This window comes from Chelonoidis abingdonii, chromosome 1, assembly GCF_003597395.2.
Source record: "Chelonoidis abingdonii isolate Lonesome George chromosome 1, CheloAbing_2.0, whole genome shotgun sequence".
Lineage (NCBI taxonomy): Eukaryota > Metazoa > Chordata > Testudines > Testudinidae > Chelonoidis > Chelonoidis abingdonii.
In genome coordinates, this window is record NC_133769.1 from 77,463,234 (window position 1) to 77,488,272 (window position 25,039).

Here is a 25,039-nt window from a genome sequence, read left to right on the forward strand (position 1 = left end):
CAGCTCACCTTCCCTCCCTACTTCTTTGGAGTCTATGGAATTTAAATTAGTGCAAGTTACTGAGGAACAAAGCAGGGTTATGTCTCCTTATATGCTTGTGGGCATAAACACTGGTTACTGTGAGCAAGTGTGCATCTGGCCTCACTAGCCAATGCTGTCTATAGGGCTACAGTGCAGTGGTACTGGAACAATTTTTATAGTGGGGGTGCCGAGATCCATTGAACCAAACTGTAAACTCTGTATATAATGGAAACCACTTCAAGTCAGGGGATGCTGCAGCCCCTCGCCCCCACCTCTAGTTCAAGCACCTATGCTCCAGTGAGAGGTGTGTGTGTGTGTATGTATATATGTACCCAGTGCTGTGGGTGTATGAAAGCAGACCCCTGGAAATACATTGATAGGTAAATAACCTGTTTTTCTGAGGTTATTGGAACAAATACAAGAAGCCACAAGAGAATAAAGTGCCTCCAACGTCTTCAGTTACTCTGTCTTCAAATGATAGAGCCCTTTCCCCAATTTTAGCAAAAGATCTGTGACCATGTCACAATTTCGAGGATTAATTGGAATTCTGTGTTTTTGTTGATTTTATTGTTGTTTGTTCTTTTTGGTTATCTTTAATTTATTTGATTATGTATTTGGGCACTATGGCATATTTCTGCTTTGTCCTGCTCAGTGTCCTCAGAGGCAGATTAGGGGTTTGTGGGGCCCTGGGCCAGAGCAAGTGGGGGCCCCTCCCTGCCCCCTCTGCCTGCAGTCCCCCCTGCATCCTCCCCAGTGCTCCTACTGGGGCAATGGAGTCAGGACACGGGGGACTTGCCCCACCCCCCTGCCCAGCACTCCTGCTGAGGAGCTGGGTTGGGGTGTGGAGGCTTCCCCCACCCCATGGCAGGAGCACCAGGTGGGCAGAGCGAGTTGGGGTCCCTGGGCCGGGGCCCCATTGGCTCAGTGGCTAATCTGCCATTGAGTGTCCTGGGGGATGTGGGAGAAGAGTATTGGGAGTCTCTTTCCTTTTTAACCTAGGATCATGCAGCATATTAAATTGGTGGATTCTTGGGTGCTAGATTGAGGCCTGTCTAGTGCATCTAGTTGGCCTCTTTAACCTTAAATGGGCTCGGATAGGTCTCTGTGTGCTTTTGGATGTTCAAAAGCAAAAGCTGCAGGGAGCTCATGTTGCAGCGAACCTCATGTGGTGTAAGAATATTCTTGTCCGTGTCTCTGAATTTAATTTTTGAATACACAGACTGCAATGCTCATTCCTATTTTTCCTTTCTACATAACAGCCAAGATACATTGAACCCGTAGACAGATGTAGCCAGTATGTATGCATTAATATGGGATGGATGTTGTATAACGTTTCAAGGAACTGCCATAAGAACGTGGAGAAACCTGACTGTGGTTTTCGAGGAATGCCAGTTCAAGTTAACAGTGATAGTTGTTGTCCAGAATGGGAATGTCCCTGTAAGTCATTAACTTGATTATGTAAACATCAAAAATTATAAATTAAGGATTATAAATTCAAAAGGAAGGATTGTCTTATGGTTAATGCACTGGCCTGAGACTCAGAATACATGGGTTCTATTCCTAGTTTTGCCACAGATTTTCTGTGTGAATTTAGGACAAAATACTTAATCTCTCGCCATCTAAAAATTGTGAATTCTGTACTTCTTAGGAATGCTGAGAAACTAAATCCATTAATGCCCATGAGGCATGCAATACCACAGTAAAAATACAACAGAGAAGCCTTTTCTTAAAATAAAATAAATAAATTGGGGAGAGATTAAAATTTAGTGGGAAAGAATAAATCAGCATTATTTTTATAGATTACTTTGCTTAATTTGATTTTTTTCCCTTTGGAGTTTAATGTACAGATTTTTAAATATACTTTTAAATATAATTTCAATATAGAAATGTTAAAATGCTTCATTTCAATATTTTTAGTCAGAATGTTCTGGCATTCTCCAAATCAAAAGGTTTCATTCTGATTTGTTGGTAGAACTAACCTGAAACATTGTTGTAAATGAGGCTCCAGAACTACAACTCCCATGAGACAGTGTGCCTCAGTAGGAAAATACAGTTTAATAATCAAATGTCTCAGGTTAGTTCTACCAACAAATCAGAATGAAACCTTTTGATTTGGAGACTGTCCGAACATTCTGATTGAAAATATTGAAATGAAGCATTTTAACATTTCTATATTGAAATTTCTCTTCCATGAAAAATGTTAGAATATCAGCTTTTTTCCCAAAAAGAAACGTTTAAATACCAGAATTTCCTGCAGGACGGAAATTCCAAATTTCGCTCAACTCTAATTGGAACTTTAGGCCTTGACCTCAATAGATATGTCATTTAATTTAAAGAGTGTTGCATCAGGCCCTAATTCTGGCAATAGACCCTCCAATTTTTTTTTCTTTTTTTAGGGTATAACAAAGGTGAGTATTAAAATATAGATAGTCATAAAGATGTATGACATTCCTGAGACCTCCATGTTGCAGCCACTGACTTTTCAGTTGTAGAAGAATGATTGAGTCTCCCTTTTGACCCATGGAACAGACCCTCATTTCATGTAAATTATCATAGCTCCATTCACTTTAACAGAGCGATGACAATTTGCAGCTGCTGAGGATCTGTCTCTGTATCCAGCACACTCCTTAACTAGCCAGAGTTGTTGCTGTTGAACAACATAAGGTACTTCCTTCTCCTCTTGGCTCAATGTGCTGTGCACAGCAATTCCAGCTAACAGTGGTGGGTTTTTGTTTTTACAGAAGAGGCAACTGTTGCCAAAAATAGAAGATTTAAAGAAATTTGTAGTGTTCAGTTTTGTGGTACCCTCATTAACTGTCAGTTCTTTTTTAGGTCAATGCTCTGTACTGTCTGAACTGAGCATTATTACGTTTGATGGAAATAACATAGCCCTCTATAATATGGCTTCCTACATTTTAGTCAAGCTCCCAGGAGAAATAATTGTTGCTCATATTGAAAAGTGTCCCACTAATCAGGTAAGATGTTTGCATGCTATCACTTCCTCAATACCCTTAGTAATGTTGAATTCTTTTGGTATGTGTGTGCAAAGGCACAATGTGAATGAACATCCAGTTAACAGTGATAGCCATTTTAAAAATTGCAAGTTATTTATATTTCAAAACACGTTTTATTGTACCTCTTAGGAAATGAAACAGACCTCAGGGTAACTAGTAATTGTTGTATTTGTTACAAGAAAATGAAACTGTAGTTTTCTTTCTTATTGTCAGATATTCAACTGGGTGGGCTAGATCCTCAAAGGGTAAATCAGCATAGTTCAATTGAGGTGGTGAAGGGAAGTGCAAATTATATATCCCCTTCCATTAGCCTGTAGCAGTTGTATCCCAGGGGAATTCAGTCTCATGGGAGGGAGGCAAGAGATGCCCATATCACTGGCTTCCTCCAGGGATTTTGCTTGTGATGCTAGATTCAAGTTGCAGCAGGATCTCCACAACAGTCCTCCTGGGGCAGCGAATGCCTGAGTGATATGCTTAAAGCCTCCACCTCCCCTCACACTTCTGGAACTGCACTGGCTGGATGCGGATGTTGGGGGACTTGTACCAATTCTACCTCTCTCAGGGTTGACTTTCTGCAAGGCTGGTGAAACTTGGTAAAACTCACGGGTGAATTAAGGTCATTGTGTGGGTGGTTTGTGTAAGAGGGAGAGTCACTAAATATTTGATTATATTAAAATGAGTTTAACAAGAAAAAATACTCAAGATCACATTTTTCTCATAAATAAATTGAGGCTCAATCTTGCAATCCTTACCCTTAGACAATAAATGCTTACAGTACACTGTAGTAGTGGTCCAGGGTCCCAGTCCTTCATTGAGATAGGCCTTGTGGAACCCTGGGCCTGTATGGCTGATTTCATTGGGAGTGCAAGGGGCAAATGGGCAAAGTCCACATGGGCTACATTAGCAAATATTTTGTAGGATTGGGACCGAAAACACTAAATTTTATGATATTACTACAGCACTGTTTTAGGTGATTACTGTAATTTGATCAGGGGTCCCAGTTACTGTGTGAACTGTACCTTAGACCCCTTTAGGTACCTCTCAAGTGTAGCCTTCACATGACAAGCCTGGCATCCCACACCTCACTCTGGGTAGAAACACATGGTCACCCAGCCTGGGGGTGCTGATCCTCCTCACATAGTGGGTGGTGGGCTTCTTCCCAGTGGACAGAGTGGGATTCTCGGCATCTGGGCTTGTGCTTGCTCAGCCTAGTCCTGCACCTCGGTCCTTACACTGCCATTCTGTTGCCCAGCCTCCTGCACACACCCCCAGCAACTCAGAGCCTGCACCCCCTGAGACTCCCAACAATCCCTATGCGCCCTAGTCCTCCTCCCTGTGTGAGTTCATTGCTGTTGGGCTTGTAGCTCTCTGGTGGCAACTCCTCCACTAGAACCTGGATACAGTGGAGTTGAAGCATGGCTGCAGAGTGAGTCCAGTGCAGCAGTGGTGGCTGGGGCATGGGCAGTCTCAGAGTGGCAGGTGACGGCTGGGCACTGACATGGAGCCAGGCAGGTCGCTGTGCTTGTGACTGAAGTCCCATCAGCATCTGTGGTGCCATCAGGAGCATCTCTGAACCATGGCGGTGATCTTTCCTGCACTGAGCAGCTGGGTAGGGGGGCGAGAGCACTTCCCTGGCATCCTGGCTGGGTGCCACTTCCTGCTTCAGGTAGCCCTGGTTGGGGGTCCCCCTGCCCGCTGGCACCACTGCCAGACTCATCCACCATTACATCACTGTTCCCTATGGAGGGTACTGGGGCAAGTCTACAGAAATCTTGCCCTCAGAAATCAGTTGCTCTCGTCAGCTGCCTAGTCTGCATGTAGCTAGAGCAGCCTCTAGGTTAAAGTGACTCAAAAACAGCTTCTTCAAAACAAAGCATTATTTTTCATTCACCCAAAGGTGCAAAGCACACAGAGTGAAGGATTAAAAAAATAAAGGCCTACGTGCATATTTACTTTTATCTTACTCTTAATTGATTTTTCCTTGCCGGCCTTGTGTGTTTCAGCTAGCCCAGTTACCTCCACCTTTGAGCCCTTGCTGCAGTTTCGACTTCTCACTCTGGCCATTTCTACACTACAGCCACTGCAGTGGCACAGCTACAGAGTTACAGCTGTGCCACTGTGGTGCTGTAGCGTAGAGGCTTTTTACTTTGACGGAAGGGTATTTTCCACTGATGTAGTTAATCCTTCTTTCTGAGAGGCATTGACATAGCCACATGTACACCAGGGCTTAGGTTGACCTAACTACAATGCCCAGGATATGAAATTTTTTACAGTCCTGAGCGATGTAGCCAGGTTGATCTAAATTTTGAAGTGTAGACGAGGCCTAACTCTCTGTGTCTCTTTGCCAGTCTATCTGATCTCACTGGCACACCCTGGGCAGCCTCTGGCCACATACTCAACCTCCCACCCCTTTTCTAGGCCTGGGGTCCTGTAACAGTTGAGTGTTCCCATTGAGATCTCTCGTCTCAGCCTTGGCAAAATAGCTGTGTCACCAGGGTTGGGACCGAGGAGTTGTCTCTTCACTACTGTGAAGCTTGCAATTGTGTCTGAGGCCTGGTCTACACTACACGTTTAAACCAATTTTAGCAGCGTTAAACCGATTTAACGCTGTACCTGTCCACAGTACGAGGCCCTTTATATCAATATAAAGAGCTCTTTAAATTGGTTTCTGTACTTCTCCCCAACAAGAGAAGGTACTGAGGACTCCAGCTATCCCACAGTCCACAGCAGTCTCCGAAAAGTATTTGCATTCTTGGCTGAGCTCCCAATGCCTGTAGGTTCAAACACATTGTCCGCGCATGGTTCAGGGGAAATAGCTCTCAATTTACTCCCCCCCCCCCACGTGAAAGAAAAGGGAAAGAAATCGTTTCTTGACTTCTTTCAATGTCACCCTATGTCTACTGAATGCTGCTGGTAGACGCGATGCTGCAGCAGTGAAGAGCAGTATCCACTCCTCTCCCTGCCCGGTGGCAGATGGTGCAGTAGGACTGGTAACCGTCCTTGTTATCAACCCGTGAGTGCTCCTGGCTGGCTTCAGGTGAGGCTGCCGGGGGCGCCTGGTGAAAAATAGGAATGATTCCGGTATTCCCAGTAGATGGTACAGAACGGCTGGTAACCGTCCTCATCATAGCAACTGGGGGCTGAGCTCCATCAGCCCCTCCCTTCCTGTGTAAAGAAAAGATTCTGTACTGCCTGGACTGTCATAGCAGCGGCATGCTGGCTTCTCTCCCCCGCACCGCTTAATGTCCTGCCTGGACTGTCATAGCACCGGGAGGCTGCCTCCCCCTCATTTTATCTCACTAACAAGTCACTGTTTCTTATTCCTGCATTCTTTATATAACTTCATGACACAAATGGGGGGGACACTGCCACGGTAGCCCAGGAAGGTTGGGGGAGGGGAAGCAACGGGTGGGGTTGTTGCAGGGGCACCCCCGTGAATGGCATGTAGCTCATCATTTCTGCGGGATCTGACACGGAGCAGCTGTGCTCTCTGATACACTGGTTCTCTAGTACACTTGCCCCATATTCTAGGCAGGACTGACTCTATTTTTAGAAACCATAAAGGAGGGATTGACTCGGGGGAGTCATTCCCAGTTTTGCTTTTGCGCCCCCCGGCCTGATCTCAGCCAGGGCACCCATGATAGCAGCAGACAGTACAGAAGGACAGAAGAAGTAGCGCTAAAATCGGATACCATATCAGATTTGGGTTAGTGTGCGCAAATCGATGGTATGGCCTCCGGCGGTATCCACAGTGCACCACGTTGACACTCGGACCGCAATCGAACTCAGATGCACTGGCCAGGTACAGAAAAGCTCGTGAAATTTTCATTTTCATTTCCTGGTTGCCAGCGTGGGCTCTGATCAGCCAGGTGGGCGAGGCAGTCCAAATCCAGAAAGAGCTCCAGCCAGACCGTACTGGAATACTGGATCTCGATCACGTGTAGGGGAACAAATCTGTTCTAACAGAGCTCGGTACAGAAGACGAAATGCCAAAGATTGAAAAAAAAACTACAGGCTACACAGTGCTGCGGGAGACTGTGGGAACTATGGGATAGCTACGGAATAGCTACCCACAGTGCAACGCTCCGTAAATCGACGCTAGCCTCGGACCGCGGATGCACACCGCCTAATTAATGTGCATAGTGTGGCCGTGTGCACTCGACTTTATACAATCTGTTTTATAAAACCAGTTTATGTAAAGTTGGAATAATCCCGTAGTGTAAACGTACCCTGAGTGTTGGAATGCTCTTTATCTAGGTCGTGGTGTTGTCTTTCCTGCTTGATTCCCCTAACTGGTCCTTTGGCTCTAACTCCATAGCAAATAAGTAAACACACAGAGGCATGCACCATATTAATAAACATATGCTTTGGGACTAACAGGGAAGTATATGTTCCCATGTTTAGTGAAAGTTTAGCTAGCATTCAGATAGCAGGAGAAGGACTCTCAGTGTTGAAAATGACTAATAATTTGTCATAGCAAAACAGGAGGAATGTTACTAATATCCCAGCATCTCTAATCTACTTTTTAAATGTTTTTCAGAGTGCAAATTCAATAAGAAAACTAGTGAGTATTTTGTTAATTTTTAAGTATACCACTTGATGTTTACTTCTTGTATATGCTAAAATAAATACTATCTGTAATATTCACCCATCCCCCAAACTCTTATTTTGGCATTTTTCTTACAAGGTTTCACCTGGAGGCACTTCAGGGCTCTGTTTTAAGAAATTAAATGTAACAACACCTACAAATAAAGTACTCATCAACCGCTTGGCAAGAAAGGTGAGAATAACTGTTAATATTCAGCATATGTGTATTTAAAGGGTAATTTCTACAGCACTATTCTGTTCTAGAATGCAGTAAACCAGTCTTTACAGTTTATGAAGTGTAGGAACAGGGTTACTTCTGTGGTACAGCTCCAGCCTCTCCTTGTTCTACTACAAGAGGAACAACAGTATTTTATAATTTTTTTTTGTATAAAATATGCTATTGGCCTTCCCAGTTATTCCTCTTTCATGAATGATCTAGAGAAAAAAAATCATAAACTTTAAATCTACCAATTTCTTCCCCCTCTTCTTTTATTCTTGATCTCCTATGGCACTGAGGTCATCTGCCTCTCCTCTTTATTGCTGGAAGTGGTGTTTGTCATTCTCTAGGTAGCATAGTTCCTCAGCATGGTTTTAGGGGACACGGTGGTGATGGAATTACAGTCTTGCAGATGGATATTGAACTAAGACCGTAAGCAAAGCTGTGAGAATCTTTTGTGATGAAACCCCAAACCAAGAAAAATGTATTAGTTTTTAGTTGGTTTACAAAACCAATATTTGGCCCAGTTTCACAGACTTTTGAAGAAGCACCAGGGATTTGATCATGTTGGTGGAAGCTCTGCAAAACACGTTCATAACAGATGTTCAAAATGGAACCAAAATAAGAACTGTTCCTAGACTTGTTGAGTTTCTGATCTCCAGTTCCACGTTAATCCATTATCTCCCTGTTAGTCAATAATAGGTAGAAAGAGAGAAAAAATGAAGAAAGCAGGATGAGTTTCTTATTTGGGCAGTTGGGTGGGAACAAGCAAGATTTCCTGTTTTCATCATTACAAAAGATTCTTCCTTCACCATTTTCTCTCATTGCCTACTTTTTTTGCGATTATAGGAGATGGAGGTTGATTAGAAATGACATGATTTGCACACCCTGATTACTTCTGACAAATGTGATGGAAACAATCTAAAACAATAAAATACAAATGCTATTTGCTATTTCATTAAGTGTGTTTCTGGAATTCTGCTGTTCATTTAAAAATATATTTGGTTTATTTAGGTAGTAGTGGATTCTGTAATTCAACCTTTACCTTTCTCAAAACATGGACTGTGTATTCAGGATACTGGTGCCATGTACGTCATTAACACACCTGCTGGCATTAGCATTAAGTGGGCTCATGTTACAGGCATTATAGATATACAATATGGCTTACATTCTAACACATCTACCAAGACAGAAGGACTTTGTGGTAAGATTATCTTCTCTATTAATCTTTGTTTGTATTATATTTTTTTCACTAAAGTTTTTTATTTTTTAGTCTTCTCTCACTTAAAAGTTGTAAGATACCCACTTCTTAATGCTGCTGCCAATCAAGATTTATCAGCCATTATCTGTTGTCTTAAAGTCCTTCCGATATGAAACTCTCATTAATTTTAATGAAAATTCTACCTGATCTGGGCTCCCAGGATTGGATCCATAATCTATCAATGAACGTTACTTGTGTTTCAAAGCACCTGTTTAAATAATATCGGGGTAAATAATTATCACTACATTTTAATGTATTTATCTCTATTTGACGTGCACCCATCAAAAGCACTGGCTGCATATAAAAATATTAATGAAATCCACTGAGCAAAAGGAGCCAAATTTTGTGCTCAGAAGAAACCATCAAGGAAGGAGTTGAGATGGGGGCAGTGCACTCAATGGGCTTTGCAAAGGGATACTAATTCCTGAAGGGCTTTCTCCCCCATCCACTGTAAAGGAAGCAATGGTCTAGCCCTGGCATGATGGGAGCAATTACCAAATCTGTGGGTTTGTCTAAGGAGCTGTTTCCCTTATAGACACAGGAGCCTGATCCAGGCCTGCTACGGTTCCTTAATCCACAACTGTTTTTGCTTAGGGACAGGCCTTTTTGGTTTTCAGTCCTCAGAATGAAAAACTATAGGAAAAAAGAGCTATGCAAGGGGAAAAAAATAACCATGGTAAAACTATCTGTGGCACGGTGTTGGTGCCTCATGGGGTACTGAGTGCATCCCTAAATTGATGTCTTACCATGCTCTTCGACATAAGAGGCACATCAACAGATTTAATAGGGAAGAGAACAAAAAATAAAGATTCATAACTAATGTGACCTATAAAATTGTTATTGACTTGATACAGCAACTCGACCGTATAACACATTTAATTTGGATATAACTTCTGCAGAGTGTAATGAATATTGATGTGGAAGCACATAAACACAACAGCTACTGGAGAAATATTTATTAAAACAGGGATCCTGTGGTTAAAGCAAAAGTGTTCTAAGAGTGAGGACACTGTCCCTCAATCTCTGGAGAACTGATAATTAACAGTTGCTAGTGCAGAAAATCGCAGGAACAGTTTTGAATAATATAGCTTTTCTTTCTTTCTTTCTTTTTTCAATTCTTATTTTCCAATTTGGAGTCACAGATTAGTTTTAAAAGCTTTTCTCTTCCCTTTAGCTCTTTGTAGTCAAATTCAAAAGACAAGATAACATTATAATCCTAAATGTAAAGAGGTATTTTAATTTTTGTATAAATTCTGCTCAATACCAGTCACAATGTAATTTAACAATTACTGCTCTACACAAATAAAATTCATGAGTTAAACTTCAAATTATTTTATTCTTCTTAAAAGAATTAATTTCAAAATAACAGGTCAATGTTAATTCCACCAGATAAAATCTATAGCCTAAGCCAGTGGCAGTGAGTTATACGGGCCTGTGCTGCTCAGGCTCCAGGAATATTCAGGGCCCCCACGCACTTCCCCCAGAGCATCTACCAGCCCTGCCTGCCACCCCCAGGCAATTTAAAGGGGCCCGGGGGCCTGCCCACCCTGCCATCGCCGGCAGTGCAGCAGGGCTAAAGTGGCTTCCTGCCCGCCCTTGCTTTGTGCCACTTCCAAAAGTGTCCAGCACATCCCTGCGCCTTGGAGGATGGGTGTGTGTCTCTGAGCACTGCCCTACCCTGGATGCCAGCTCCGCAGCTCCCATTGGCCAGGAACTGTGGCCAATGGGAGTTGCATGGGCAGTGCCTGCAGGCAGCAGCACAGAGAGACACTCCTCCCCCGCCCTCCTACCTAGGAGCCACTGCCAGAGAGGTGTGCGGGTCACTTTCAGGCACTTCCCAAGATAAGTGCCGCACCTCTCACCCTCTCCCGTACCCCAACCCCATGCCCCAGCCCAGAGCCTGCCCCCGGCCCCCTTTCTGCACCTCACCTGCCGGCCCCAGCCCGGAACCTGCACCCCACACCCAAACTCCTTCCCAGAGCCTGCCCCCTCCTGCACCCTAACCCTCTGCCCCAGCCCACACTCTGTACCCAAACTCCCTCCCAGAGTCTGACCCCTCACCTCTCCTGTACCCAAACTCTCTCCCAGAGCCTGAGGGGACTTGGACCCATTCTGGGCACCACCAGAAAGTATACAAACCTGCTGCCCCATGTCTAAGCAAATCAAGTACTTAAAGCCAAAAGCTCACCCATGGGCTGAGAAGAGCAAAAAGCTGTAAATCCAGGGGACATGGGAAGTGCTGGCTTTGGAGCATGCTTTCCTTTCTTTCAGTCCCATGAAAACCTCCCGTAGGAGCTACATGATGATATGGATTCATGACTTGGGAGGGAGAGGGCTGAAGACAGATGGCCCAGTAATCCGCCACACCCCACACTCTGATTCTTCCAAGCATCAATCAATTTCAGCATTGATTAGTGTGGGTACCCCTTCATGATGTGACCTGTGTCCCCATAGGTAGGCAGTGACAGTAGGGGACACCATATCACAAACCTTACTGCCATGGGGGTTGAGGTGGTAGTGCTGAGTGGTCAGGGTCAAGAAGGGTGTTATAGGGAACCCTCTTACCTGAAGGAAAGAACACGTGAAATCCTGGTTTCTCTGCAATCAATGACAAAACTCCCATGAATATCACCCTATAAATCCAAACTTATGAAGTTTATGGTGTTGAAATATTCTACATAGTGGGTAATTTGGACTATGTTTATCATCAACATACACGCATGTTAAATCACATTTTAAATGAGACTTTGGTGTTTAAATTGTATAAAGCAAAATTTGTAGAGTTTGACAATGAAATCATCCAGCTACTGTAATTGCACCATAATTACAAATTTGTTTTACATCCAGACACATCAGAAAGATATCAAGACACAAATCATGCCTACCAGGACTTTAAAAATACATAAACACAAATTAAAAGTTCATAATGACTCAAGAAGAAATTAAAAGGTGCTCTATGGCCTGGGAAGAAAAGGAAACAAAACAATTAGATAATAAAAAAGACGTAGGAACCCCAGCTGCCCATTCCCCAATCAAAAATATTCAGTGTCACCTTGGTTGTAGAGAGCTCTGCTGTTTATTTGCTAAATCAAACTCCATCCATCAAGATTCGAATTCTACCATTTTATTGTTGACTTTGTATAATATATATTTATAGGAAGATAGTGATTTCTCATGACTTGTCTTTGAGTATGGAAATTACATCTGTTGTCTCTCTGTACAATACCAAATTCATAAGAGAATAGGGAACATTAATTTTTAAAATATGCTAGATGCATCTTTCTGCACTGAGAAATCAAGTAACACAAGTATTTGTGGTAAAGAAGGTAATTTATTCAATTTTGTTTTAAATTACTTTTAATAACTATAGCCTTTAGAAATGTTGAGATAAATCCAAATACCATGCCAGATTATGAGCTCTTTCCTGCCCAAGGTGAGTGCCACAGTTCAGGGCACCTGTGTTTCCCCTTGGTGGTACAGCAAGAGCTCTCATTCTCAAGCTTCTGGATTACCTGGCCGTCGCCTCTCTTGGGTGCAGACATCCATCTGCTCCCTTCTGAGTGGGGTATCTGCAGGCTGGACAGTACCCTGCATTATTCCCAGCAAAAGACACTGCCTAAGCAAGCCTGCTTACTTTCTATTCAGAGAGTTTACAGTGTACCTGTCCACACTTCTAAGTTACCACATAGCACTTCCTATGCAAGCCTTGTTTATTCTTAGTGTAAAAACACAGAAAAACATATTAAAACAACAGAAGAACCTATACACATGCTAATAAGCTTAGCAGAGATTCTGCCCCCTCCCAATGCCTGTCTTCCATATGGGTTCTGGCAAGTGAGTCTTCAAACCTTCCCAAAGGGGTCTCTTGAGGTGACAAGTTCATAAGAGCCTCAGATCAGAACTAGCACACTCATGATATGTTTAGTTCACCCTTTATACAGTTTAATGGTCTTTGATCTGGGATTGGCAGGAGCAGGTAATTAGCAACAATTGGTTTCTCTCTCTCCAGCTTCAAAAGCATGGATCTGAAGTGAGTATTTGCATTTCCCTCACCCCCAACTATTTCTTGGGAAATCCACTTTATATGCATTGTCCCAAAGTGTGCTTTGAAGTTCCTCATATCTCTCAGAGATTGCATTAATCCTGTCTTCCTGCTAAAAAAAAAAGTTCCATGCAATCCCAGAATAGTACATATTTGCATTTTTAAAACAATGAACTCCAAAGATGTTAAACTTAATTCAAGAAGGTTTGTCCGGGATATTGCAGTCTATCACAATGAGTTGTTATTTGCATAAGCATTCTTATTTAAATTAATAATTGAACTTGTGGAATTAGGTCCTACGCAGTGTGAGTAAGGGTGTCAGAATCTGGCACAATCTGAGTGAGTTTGCCATTCTGCCTGTGATATATATTAGTACCAGTTATTTTCAGTTGATCCACATCTGAGAAAGTTTTTAATTGAACTGTATGATCTGTCTGTCTAGCTAAAATATTGTTGATATGACAGTGTGCCCAATAAAAATTAAAACCATATTAATGAAATTCTAACTTTTGCAAATGCAATAGGCTATTGCAAATAAAATTGTTTACAAACGCATTTGCTCCAATGTTAACATTACTTTATCATTTGCACTTTTCTTTAATTGAAGAACAAATGTGCTATATTTATTCACTAAATATAAGGCACTGTTTTAAGGTGTGTGTAATGGAGACCCAGTTGATGACCTCAAGATGCAAAATAGGACTATAATTACAGATCTGGAAGAAATTGAAGCATTTATTAAAAGTTGGGAAATTGAGAAATCAGTTGATGTAACAACCAGAAGGCCAGTTAGAAATTGTACTGAAGATAACTGCACTTACTGTATGGACCTGTTAAACAGAAGAGTTTTTGTTCCATGTCACAAAAAAGTAAGTACAAAGAAATAGGCAGTTCCAAGTCTAAATTAATAAAATTTATAATAAAAATATAATGTATAATACTTCTTTTTACATTTCACTTGCTTCCAATGTTTAGTGAAGGGACTGACTGAATTAATTCCTCCTCCATGTTGCTCATGGGTAATCTCAGATGGTCTCTTTACCTGCAAATCTCTGAGGGCTTGTCTTCACTGCATTGTTAGCTTGAGCTGTACCTCAGGTTTTTCCCCAATCCAACTTCTGTCCATCCACACACATATTTAGCTTGAGCTAATTGGTGGTGCTTTAAGCTCTAGGTAGCTAGCCTGGGAGGGAGCGGGGAAAGTAAATGAGGATGTGTTGAAGCCCAAGTGCTGCAGAAGCTTGAGCTAGTAATGCAGTGGGGATGAGGAGTTACAACCCCTCATCAGTTGCCTGTGTAGCTTCAGCATGATTATTCTCTCTGGAACTAGCCTGGCTCGAGTACAGTAACGTGAGTGTACTAATTTGAGCTAACAATACAGTGAAGACAAGCTGTGAATGTGTGGACCGCCATGTCACTCCTCAAAGTACCATGCCACAGTTGAAAAGAACATATAAAAGGTAGAGATTCCACAGCAACAGCCTAACACTGAAGTATTGTTCAGAAAGGGTAAAGTTTAGTATATGATCAAGAAGCACGTTGCTCGGAGTGAAGGCCTAATGGTTCTAATAAATGTAATAGCATCCAGTTCAGACTTACAGAAGTATCTGAATCGCATAGACATTGGCCTAGTCACTCCTACGCTTGTGAAATCCTTACAGAGTGTTTATTTTCAGTACTTCTAGTAATGACATAGTTCAGTACATCAGCTACCACTGGAGGTAGATGGTACAATACAGGCAGAGTAGGCATGGTTTGCAGGGGAAGAGAAATGAGAAAATAAGTTTATGAGCAGAAGAAATATGATTGTACAATCTTGCTTACTCCCAAGGGCTTGCCTATATGGTGCACCAGAAGGGTGTAAATCGTAGAGCACTCTAAAGTGCTGCTCTATACCTGCTCCATGCAGAGGTGACTGGTAACTGCTAATGGGGGAGGAGGGGATGCACAATTTAAAGATTCTGGTGGTATGCAGCAGCGTTCAGGGCAGGCATTCAAGAGGCAAAGGAGTTTTGATTTCTAGAGCAAGTTTTGATGTAATAGAATCAGAGAACTGGAAGGGACCTCAGGAGGTCATCTAGTCCAGGCCCCTGCACTTATGGCAGGACTAAGTATTATCTAGACCATCCCTGACATGTGTTTGTCCAACCTGCTCTTAAAAATCCCCAATGATGGAGATTCCACAACTTCCCTAGGCAATTTATTCCAGTGCTTAATCTCCCTGACAGTTAAGTTTTTCCTAATGTCCAGCCTAAACCGTCCTTGCTTCAATTTAAGCCCATTGCTTCTTGTCCTATCCTCAGAGGTTAAGAACAACAATTTTTCTCCCTCCTCCTTGTAACAACCTTTTATGTACTTGAAAACTGTTATCATGTCCGCTCTATTCTAAAAGAGAGCTACACATGAAGAAACTCTGGATTGCTCTGGCATAGTCTATCAATTTGAGGAACAGAGATATTTGCAAACCAATCAGTTGATATGATCTTTTAGAGCTCTTGTGATAATATCAGCAGTCAGTAAGTATGTCAGGAATCCATTCTAATTTAACCATATAAAATTATTTCCCCCCTCTATTTGAATCTGTTCTCTCTTCTGGCTTTACAGGGAGACTTTGGCTGTCTTGGGCATCACAAATATCATGCCAACCCTCCTGGTAGTTAATGATGTCTTTTCTGGACAAATTGGAGAAAGTCTAAGGAAAAGCAAAAAAAAATTATTAAAGGTCTAGAAAAACATGACCCTGAGGAAAGATTGAAAAAATTGGGTTTGTTTGGTCTGGAGAAGAGAAGACTGAGAGGGGATGTAACAGTTTTCAACTACATAAAAGGTAGTTTTAAGGAGGAGGGAGAAAAATTGTTCTCCTTAATCTGAGGATAAAACAAGAAGCAATGGGCTTAAATTGCAGCAAAGAGGAATGTTTAGAATATTAGAATACATTAGGCTGGAAACTTCCTAACTGTCCTGGTAGTTAAACACTGGAATAAATTGCCCAGGGAGGTTGTGGAATCTCTGTCATTGGAGATTTTTAAGATCAGGTTAGACAAACATCTGTCAGGATCTAGATAATACTTAGTCCTGCCATGAGTACAGGAGACTGGATTAGATGACCTCTTGAGGTCCTTTCCAGTCCTACAATTCTAAGATTCACAGTTCAGGTTTATTTATGTGATGGACCAATTTAGAAGTCCAAATCCCAACACTCGTGTGAAGTGGCTTGGGTTTGGATCTGAAGTTTAGGAATTTGAATTTGGATTGAAGCTTTACAACTGACCCACTTTTGTTATTAAGATTACAAGATACAAGTGTGGCTTTCCAGTTCTTATTATTCACTATAATATATTTTGACATTAAGATTCCAATCCAGCAAACTCTTTGGCATATCCTCAATTATAAGCATGTGATTAGTCCCACTGAAATCAAGAGAACTGCCCAAGTGCTGGATTTAAGCACATTTAAGTACTCTGCTGGATTAGAGCCTTTAGGAAAAAAATGAAATAAAATATCATTGTCACAGTTTCAGTGGAACTGCACTTGTATTCCTCCTGGCCCCAGGGCCCCCGGGCTCTACTGCCTCTCCTCTCCTACATGGCCCTGAGCTCCCTTCTGCATCCTCGCACATGCACCCCAAGCTGGATTCACTTGTTGAGCTGTAGTAACTGCAGCTGCTATAAACTGGTCTCAAGTCCCTGCCCTGGGCGCCACCTAGTGGGGCTCAGTGGGAGAGCTCAGTGCTGGTGCCTTTCCCAGGCACATCCCTCTCAGCCCTGCTTGGAAGAAATCTGGGGGCCATGTGACCCTGCATTCCTTCCCCCTGCCCACACACACGTCACTTATGGCCCCATGAAACAGGAGTATGTTAATGAGTACTTTTAGAGCACATCAGCAGGGTCTATGCTTTACAGCACTTCACAACTCACTCCCCTGTGGTGCGCATTGCTGGACTGTGCAGACAAGCCTCAAGACTTCTTTTCCATCTGGTGTTTTCACAGGGTGGGAGCAAAGGTCCAGATTCCAGTTCCTGATTTTATTTTTGTTCTTTCCTACCTCTCCTTCTCTGTGGTTTGTTCTGCCCTGCTCTGCCCTTCCCTGTAAATCTGCTTGACTGTAGACCAGCCAACTGTGAGCAGCATCATGGGCAGCTCAGTCCCTTCCTTCAAGCTCCAGAGATGTTTCCTATCTTTGCCCCACTCCTGTATGAAGGGAGAAAATGGAGGGAACTCAGATTGAAGGAGTGGCTGAGGAGAAAAATTGAGTGACATTTTAGTAGGTGTCATCTGAAGAAACCTGACAGGGGCAAGAGAGGAGGGAGCTGTGGAAAGCAATTTGGCAGCAGGAAGGAAAAGGTGGGGGTAGTCTTTACTTTATACACTTTGATGTCTTTAGCTTATAGTTCAGAGGTAGGTCAGGTAGTCAAAATACACGACAAAACCATTGGGTTCTGAACAACACTCCTCACAGAGCTGTCAGGAGCACTGATACATCATAGGTTATTAAAGTTGGAAGGGACCTCAGGAGATCATCTAGTCCAATCACCTGCTCAAAGCAGGACTATTCCCTAAATGGCCCCCTCAAGGATTGAACTCACAATGCTAGATTTAGCAGGCTAATGCTCAAACCACTGAGCTACCTCTCCTTGCAGAGGTGTGCTCCATTTCTGAGCTGCATCAGTGTTTGACATTGTGTCAAAGCCAGGAACACTTGCCTCAGCCAGAATGAAGTTTATTCTCTCATGTGCACATGAAACTGGCAGAGCCAGAGAGGATGGAATATACTATATGCTTCATAGAAGTTAAATGAAACAAAATTCAAAAAGTGAAGAAGGATCTGTAACAAAACTGCCTAGTAGTGAGCATACAAAATTGAGGAAGGTGTAGAATCATAGAAGTAGTGATCAGAAACAGAAAAGGTATTGAATTCCTGTCAGTCAGGGATCGTTGATGAATTTTTCCCCTACAGTGGTAATATTTCTTGTAATTAATTAGCAACTTTGATTACAAAAAGTTGTTCTCATTAAATCTCAATTAAAATGTAATTCTAGGTTTCACCACAGGACTTCTGTGAGAGGATGTGGATCAACAATACCTACTTTTGGAATTATGAGTGTGACGCACTTTCTGCATATGTGACTTTGTGCAGCAAACATAATATCTGCATTAAGTGGAGGACACCAGATTACTGTTGTAAGTAAATAACGCTATTCTATCTCCAGACATAATTTCCTATCACTGAAACATTTCTGTGTCTTGTATAGTAGCCAGCAATTTTTTCTTTTTACATATTATTGTCAGAAGATTTGCCCTTTCAATCACAGCCTTGTTAAGTCATGGTAAAATTTCTTAAAACTTTAAAGTTATGCCTTTCATTAAATATGTTATAACTTAATTCTAATCTTGACTGAATTAGTCATATGTATTCCTAAAGCATAATTTTGTAATTTACATTGCTAAAAATGTAAAAAATATGCTTTTTATTATATAAACATGTTGCTTTTACTATATATTTTCCCCTTTGAAAATGAAAGCAATACTTTATTTCCTCTGTGTGTGACTTCTAGCTCTGGGTTGTCCTAATGGCAAGGAATACCAACCTTGTGTGCAACCCTGTGCAGCCAAAACATGCCTAAATAAATGGTTCTATGAAGAATCCCCATGCTCCTATTTAAGAGAAGACTGTGTGTGTAAAAATGGAACTATTCTCCATAGAACAGACTCTGACCTCTGCATACCTGAAGAAAAATGTGGTAAGTAAAGCTGAGCAGAGTGGCTGAGTAGTATGTTAATATAACCCACTAATTGGTGGGTTATACTGACATCTCATAGTAAGTTATGTACCCTATCTTTGCCCAATCACCAGAGAATGTGAATCTTTTACAGCCCCAGATACGGCACTTGGCTCTTTAGCTCAAGCTGTAGAGATTCATGCTTTCAGCTGTGCAGGTCCTTGGTACAATCCCTATTGTTGGTTAAAGGGCCATTCCACTAGGATGTTCTTTCTGTGTTCCTACAACTTGTTCCCTCTCTTAGTGCACCCAAGAAGGAAAACAAAGAATGGCTCCTGTCCTCTATATTGAGTGGCTTTGTGTCCACCCTTTGTTCAAGATGTTTGTAATTTGGTGGTGCTTTTCGGCCAGCGACTGTCCCTGACAGCTTGTTCTGGCAAGCCTAGGCATTCTAGGCTGTCATGGCTCCTTGGCAGCCCCGGCTTCCGGGGTCTGCAGCTCCAGGACACCATACCTAGCAGACTGCCCCAGAACCAAAGAATTTAAAAATGTTTGGCTTTTATTCTGAGTTGAAACAAAATTAAACGTAGAAATACTGGAATCCTCCATGACAGCTCTAGTTATAATCCTGTGTTAAAATTCAGACTAATTACCAATGAGTCATATTGGAAAATGGATATAATTAGCTCCATTCCCTGGGGTTTTAGAACCCCAAACTGTGGTAACTTAACCTATTTTTTCAGGTGGTGTCAGGAACAAATCAGTGGGGACACAGCTCCTCAATCTGATAAATGATTGGTACAAACAAGAGTGCTTTCACTGAAAACTCCTTCTTTACTGAGTCTCAGGTACATACACAGATGCCATAGCAACAGGTTTAGAGCATCCCAGATTATAGTTATCCTAAGTGTGAGATGGTTTCCAGTGATCAACAGCCAGGCTTTCACGGGCCCTACTTTTGTCCACCTGCTGGGGAGATGTCAGTCTTTGCTCAAAGAAAAGCTTCCTTGAACTGTTCCAAAGTGTATTTTTGTACTTAATTTTTTATAATTGGCTTAAATAATGCACATAACTTATGGTTACTCCTAGTGGGTCACCTTAGTAACCCCTAGCCGGTCACAGATTTTTTTAGCTTTAGCAAATTGCTCATTTTTTATTAGCAAAGCATTTTTAGTATTTTTAGTTATAACAACAATAAAACATATGTTAGGGGCACATAAAGTCCAGGTTGGCTATTTACGTATTCCCCTCCATTTTCATGATCTTTTAACTTTCTATCACATCCTCCCATTCTAATTAGCAAAACTGCAATCATGCAACTATTTGTCCTTGCCTTTCAAAGTCCTAACAATTATTTTTAATGATATGGTATTTGGTTTTCAGCTATTATTGGCTAGACACACAAAATGGCTGAATTTATGTCAAATTTAATTCTCCCACAAAATAGCCAATGTGTGAAGGGAATGGTGGTGTCTATTTGGATCAAATGGTTTTAAATGCCAGTCGCAGGCAGGAAGCTTAGGCTGAAGTTTATCTCGCGGTATTGTTTTTGAGTTCTAAATAGATTCAATGAAAGGAGTGAGTTTGGACACTTACTCAGGATTTGTGGCTCTGTGAGGATGAAGTAGAAAGATTCAGGCCATTCAAATATAGGTTATGACAGCAAATGCTTCTTAGAGGATCTAAATGACATGAGGAGGTATCAGAGAGACAAAGTAGGCGAGGTAATATCTTTCACTGGAACAACTTCTGTTGGTGAGAGAGATAAGCTTTAGAGCCACAAATAAAAGATATTACCTCACCCACCTTGTATCTGTAGTACCCTGGGACTGACACAGCTATAACTACACTGCATAAAAGGATGTATCAGTAGAGAGGTAATTTCTGGGACCCAGACAATTCAAGGCTGTAAAGTTAGTCACTGACTCCTTGAAGTTCTCCCAGAAGCAAAGAGGAAGTATGTGCAGAAACTTGAACTCTGGTGTTATGCACATCAGCTATCATACCATTCAGTGGAGCTGGCATTCTATACCACCTAGAGTTTCTGTTAATAGAATAGATCAATTAAATTAGTAATTTTCAATATATCAGATTCAGTCGTGTTTTAGATAACAATGCAGACCTTTCTATTAAATACTTGATAAAATATTGCATATCCTTTTATGCCATGAGGTTTTCCAGCTGACACATTATTAGTACTAGTCTGGAATAAATTTGTGCTAAATACAGGTCTGAAGGAAGTAATGTTTTTCTTCCTTAGCATGTACAGATAATGAAGGACAGCCTCGTTCTGCTGGAGAGGTTTGGAATGGGTCCATTAAAGGATGTTGTATGTATAACTGTTTGGAGAATGGAAGTGTTGTTGCTATAGAACCAGACTGCAGTGAAGACCCACTGCCAGTCTGTGAGAGGGAAGGTGAAGTTATCATTAATGTCATTGAAGAGAGGGCTTGCTGTCCAAAGAAAGTTTGCGGTATGTATGCACCCAAACATATTTTCCATAACAAATGTGCTAAGGAGATGTTTACACATTTATTGACACGGTTTGATTTACAGGCAGAGTTCAGGGTAAAACTTTCAAAAATGCCTAATTGACTTAAGAGTGAAAACCCTATTTTCAAAAGTGACTTAGGGTATATCTACATTGCAACTAAACATCAGTGGCTGGCCTGCAGCAGCTGGCTTGGGCTCCTGTGGCTCAGGCTGTGGGACTGTAAAATTGCAGTGTAGACATTTGGGCTCAGGCTGGACCCTGAGCTCTGGGACCCTTCCCACTCCTGGGGTCCCAGAGCTCGGTCTCTAGCCCAAGCCCAAATACAGTTGTAGGCACACCTGTAAGCATGTAGGACCCAATGTCTCTCAGAAAATCAATGGGATTTACGCTCCTAATTGTCTTAGTCACTTTTGAAAATGGGACTCTGGTTTCTAAGGCTGTGTCTACACTAGAGACCTTACTACTGTACCACTGCAGCTGCACTGCTGTAAGGTCTCTTATGTAGCTGTTCTCTGCTGACAAGAGAGAGCTCTTCTGTCGGCATAACTAAACCACTTCCAGCAAGCGATGGTTGCTATGTTGGTGGGAGAGCGTATGTGTTTTTTCATACATCTGACCAACAAAGGTTTTACTGACAAAAGTGCTAGTGTAGACATAGTCTATGTCATGTAGGCTAATTTTACATAGGCTAAACTTTCCTAAACAGTTTGCAGATTATTCCTGTCTTGGAAGGGATATGATAGAACAGTCCTCACTTTTAAATAGAAGAGTATAGGCTTGTCTGCATGAACAATTAACCACAGCAAGCTGGAGTGTGAATCTACTCTGCACTAGCCTGACGCAGTGTAACTACCTGTGTGGACTCTTTTGATGCACGTTAACAGTTTGTTAATGTTCTTTGAGTTGGTCCAAAGAGGACTAGAGCAAAGCGCTCTGTAAGCTGTTAACATGCATCAGCAGAGTGCACATGGACAGTTAGACTGCAGCAGGCTAGTGTGGGGTAGTTTCACACCTCAGCTTGCCATGGTATAAATGTTCATATAGGCAAACTCTAAGGTAATTCTCCCTAGCTGTTGCACATTATGTATTCTATTGTGCAATAATAAATAACGGTATTATTGATAACAGTATTGGCAATAGGCCTAAACACAGATTGCTGTCCCCTAGTGCTAGGTTTGTTATGTACACAGAGTAGTCCACAGTCCCTGCCCTGAAGGGTTTAAAATCTAAATGGACAAGTCATAGGGTGAGACAAAGGAAATGTTCTGACTGACCTCAGTTTTACACATGGGAGCTGAGATAGAGAGACTTTCCCAAGGAAACACAAGAAGACTTTTTGGCAGAGCCAGGAACTGAATCCAAATTTCCTTGATCCCATGTCCTCTGCCTTAATGACAACATCGTTCTTCCTCTTATGCAATTAACTATTTTATTTTCTATTTCCATCAGTAAGCTCCCAGCACAGTAGAATGCCTTGTTAGAATCTTCATGATTCTATATCTTTGCACCATTGCTTCTTCTAAGTGAATCATGAATTGGCATGTTACTGTTTTCCCAGAAAGCAGCTTAGTATCAGTTGATGGTCAGATGCTAGTTTTCTGTCTGTCCATGTTTCTTACCAAAAGAAGCATGCTTCTAGTATCTGATTACTTGTGGCACCTTAGAGACTAACAAATTTATTTGAGCATAAGCTTTCGTGAGCTACAGCCCACTTCATCAGATGCATAGACTGGAACATACAGCAAGAAGATATTTATACAAACAGAGAACATGAAAAGGTGGAAGTAGCCATACCAACTGTAAGATGCCAATCAATTGAGATGTCTATGCATCCGATGAAGTGGGCTGTAGCCCACAAAAGCTTATGCTTAAATAAATTTGTTAGTCTCTAAGGTGCCACAAGTACTCTTGTTCTTTTTGCGGATACAGACTATCGCGACTGCTGCTCTGAAAAGTATCTGATACATTAGTGTAGGGGACTGCGAAAGACTGTGTCACGGCCTAGCTAGGGTATTTCCACTTTCTCGGGGGCCTTGTGAAAAGCCCCTGCTTGCTAAGTGGCCAGTCATTGTAGGACATGGCATGCCAGTCATAACTTGCTTTTAACTGGTTGAAACCAGTTTGTATGGCCTTAGGCCAAAGGGCGGACATAGTCTGTGGGAAGTCCCTTCTTGCATATGTATAAGTTGCTTTGTATTGTGTATATATAGCTGTATGCTCCCAGTCCCGCCTTCGGACTCCGACCCAGGCCGAGCTGAGCTTCGGTGCTGGGTTCCCCGCCTCCGTAACAGCAACGCCCGGAGTCCCTGTTGCGGGTGTGTCACGTTACCTTCATTAAAGCCAATAACTCATGGTGTGTGTGGACCTCGTTTTTGCAGAGCACTCTGGGTAGGCCCATAGCCTCCCACGAATGTTACAGTTAGTCATAAGATGCTTGTTTTAATGTCTTAATGAAATATTTTTGTGGAAATAAAGGGCAAATGGATAGCTGAACTGGTATTTTCACTATCTAGATAGCTACCTGTAACCACTTGCCAGTTATCAACAAATGTAATGTCTAGTCACATTCATACATATATGAATATTTGCATATGCCATTTTTTTTTTCAGAATGTGACATGACTTTGTGTGAGGCTATTATTCCAACATGCAAAAATGGTGAAAAATTGATGGTAGGCTATAGTGCCCTTTCCTGCTGTCCACAATACCAATGTGGTAAGTGATATATGGAGACAAGATTAAGAGCATATTTATCTTCCCTACATTATCTGGTAATTGTATCAGATGATGATTCTGCCTGTATTAACAGATCACTGTAAATAATTTATGAGAAAGGTTTCTATTCTTTTCCTCATATTGTTTCTGCTCTGATCCTTCGGGTTTATACTTATTTTTGTATTTGTTCTTTCTGTCAGTTTTGATTTCCCATCAATTTAGTTTTAAGAGAAGAGAAAATGGAAAAAAAATTAAGGAAAATAGATCCTTCTATTTTAGGATTACTCATGTGACTTTTTATGAGAAATACTGATTGTCTGTTATGTAGAATGTGATCCCTTAGCATGTCCCAATGCTCCCCGTCCGGAGTGCAGAGAGGACCAATTTATTGTTGAAGCAAAACAGGAAGATCCTTGTTGTTTCTCTTATCTATGTGGTAAGAAGCCTTTACTATACTACCTTCCTTGTGGGTAGACAGGATATTATAGGGCAGTGGTTCTCAACCTTTTTTCATTTGAGGACCCCTAGAAACTTTTGAATGGAGGTACAAGACCCCTTTAGAAATCTAATGTCTGTGTATATATAGTTGAATCTGTTCAGTCAGTTTTCAGTCTGTCTTTTGTGGGCCCCTTAGATATAGTCTGCAGACACTTCCCCCCCACCCACCCGGGGTACTTGGACCACAGGTTAAGAACCATTGTTATTAGGTTATCTACAAATAAAAAGAGACGGGTCTCTAGTTGCATATTTGATAAGGCTGCCTGAGAATGCTGTCACAGGATTGGCCTGGGCAGACATTTACAACTATAAGTGTCCACTTGCATGTATCATTTTGCAATTTGGGGCCTTTATTCCTAGGTTACTTTTTTTAATGTTACTGCTGAACTACACACTAAAGAATGATGGCATTTCACACACAAGTACAGAAATTGGGCTTGTCTGAAAATATTTGGACATATTTCATTTATA

General features: G+C 41.8%; 1 protein-coding gene across 1 annotated transcript in view; it reads left to right on the top strand.

The window, feature by feature from the left end:
* The window catches only part of OTOGL (otogelin like), a 134,403-nt gene that overhangs the window by 84,973 nt on the left and 24,391 nt on the right, over window positions 1–25,039 (top strand). Inside the window, exons 36-46 of the mRNA XM_032806323.2 lie at window positions 1,281–1,458; window positions 2,854–2,996; window positions 7,576–7,599; window positions 7,723–7,815; window positions 8,854–9,043; window positions 13,797–14,011; window positions 18,181–18,322; window positions 18,697–18,882; window positions 21,122–21,334; window positions 23,966–24,070; window positions 24,399–24,506. Of these exons, the coding sequence (XP_032662214.2) occupies window positions 1,281–1,458; window positions 2,854–2,996; window positions 7,576–7,599; window positions 7,723–7,815; window positions 8,854–9,043; window positions 13,797–14,011; window positions 18,181–18,322; window positions 18,697–18,882; window positions 21,122–21,334; window positions 23,966–24,070; window positions 24,399–24,506 (1,597 nt within the window). The remainder of the gene's footprint in view (window positions 1–1,280; window positions 1,459–2,853; window positions 2,997–7,575; window positions 7,600–7,722; window positions 7,816–8,853; window positions 9,044–13,796; window positions 14,012–18,180; window positions 18,323–18,696; window positions 18,883–21,121; window positions 21,335–23,965; window positions 24,071–24,398; window positions 24,507–25,039) is intronic.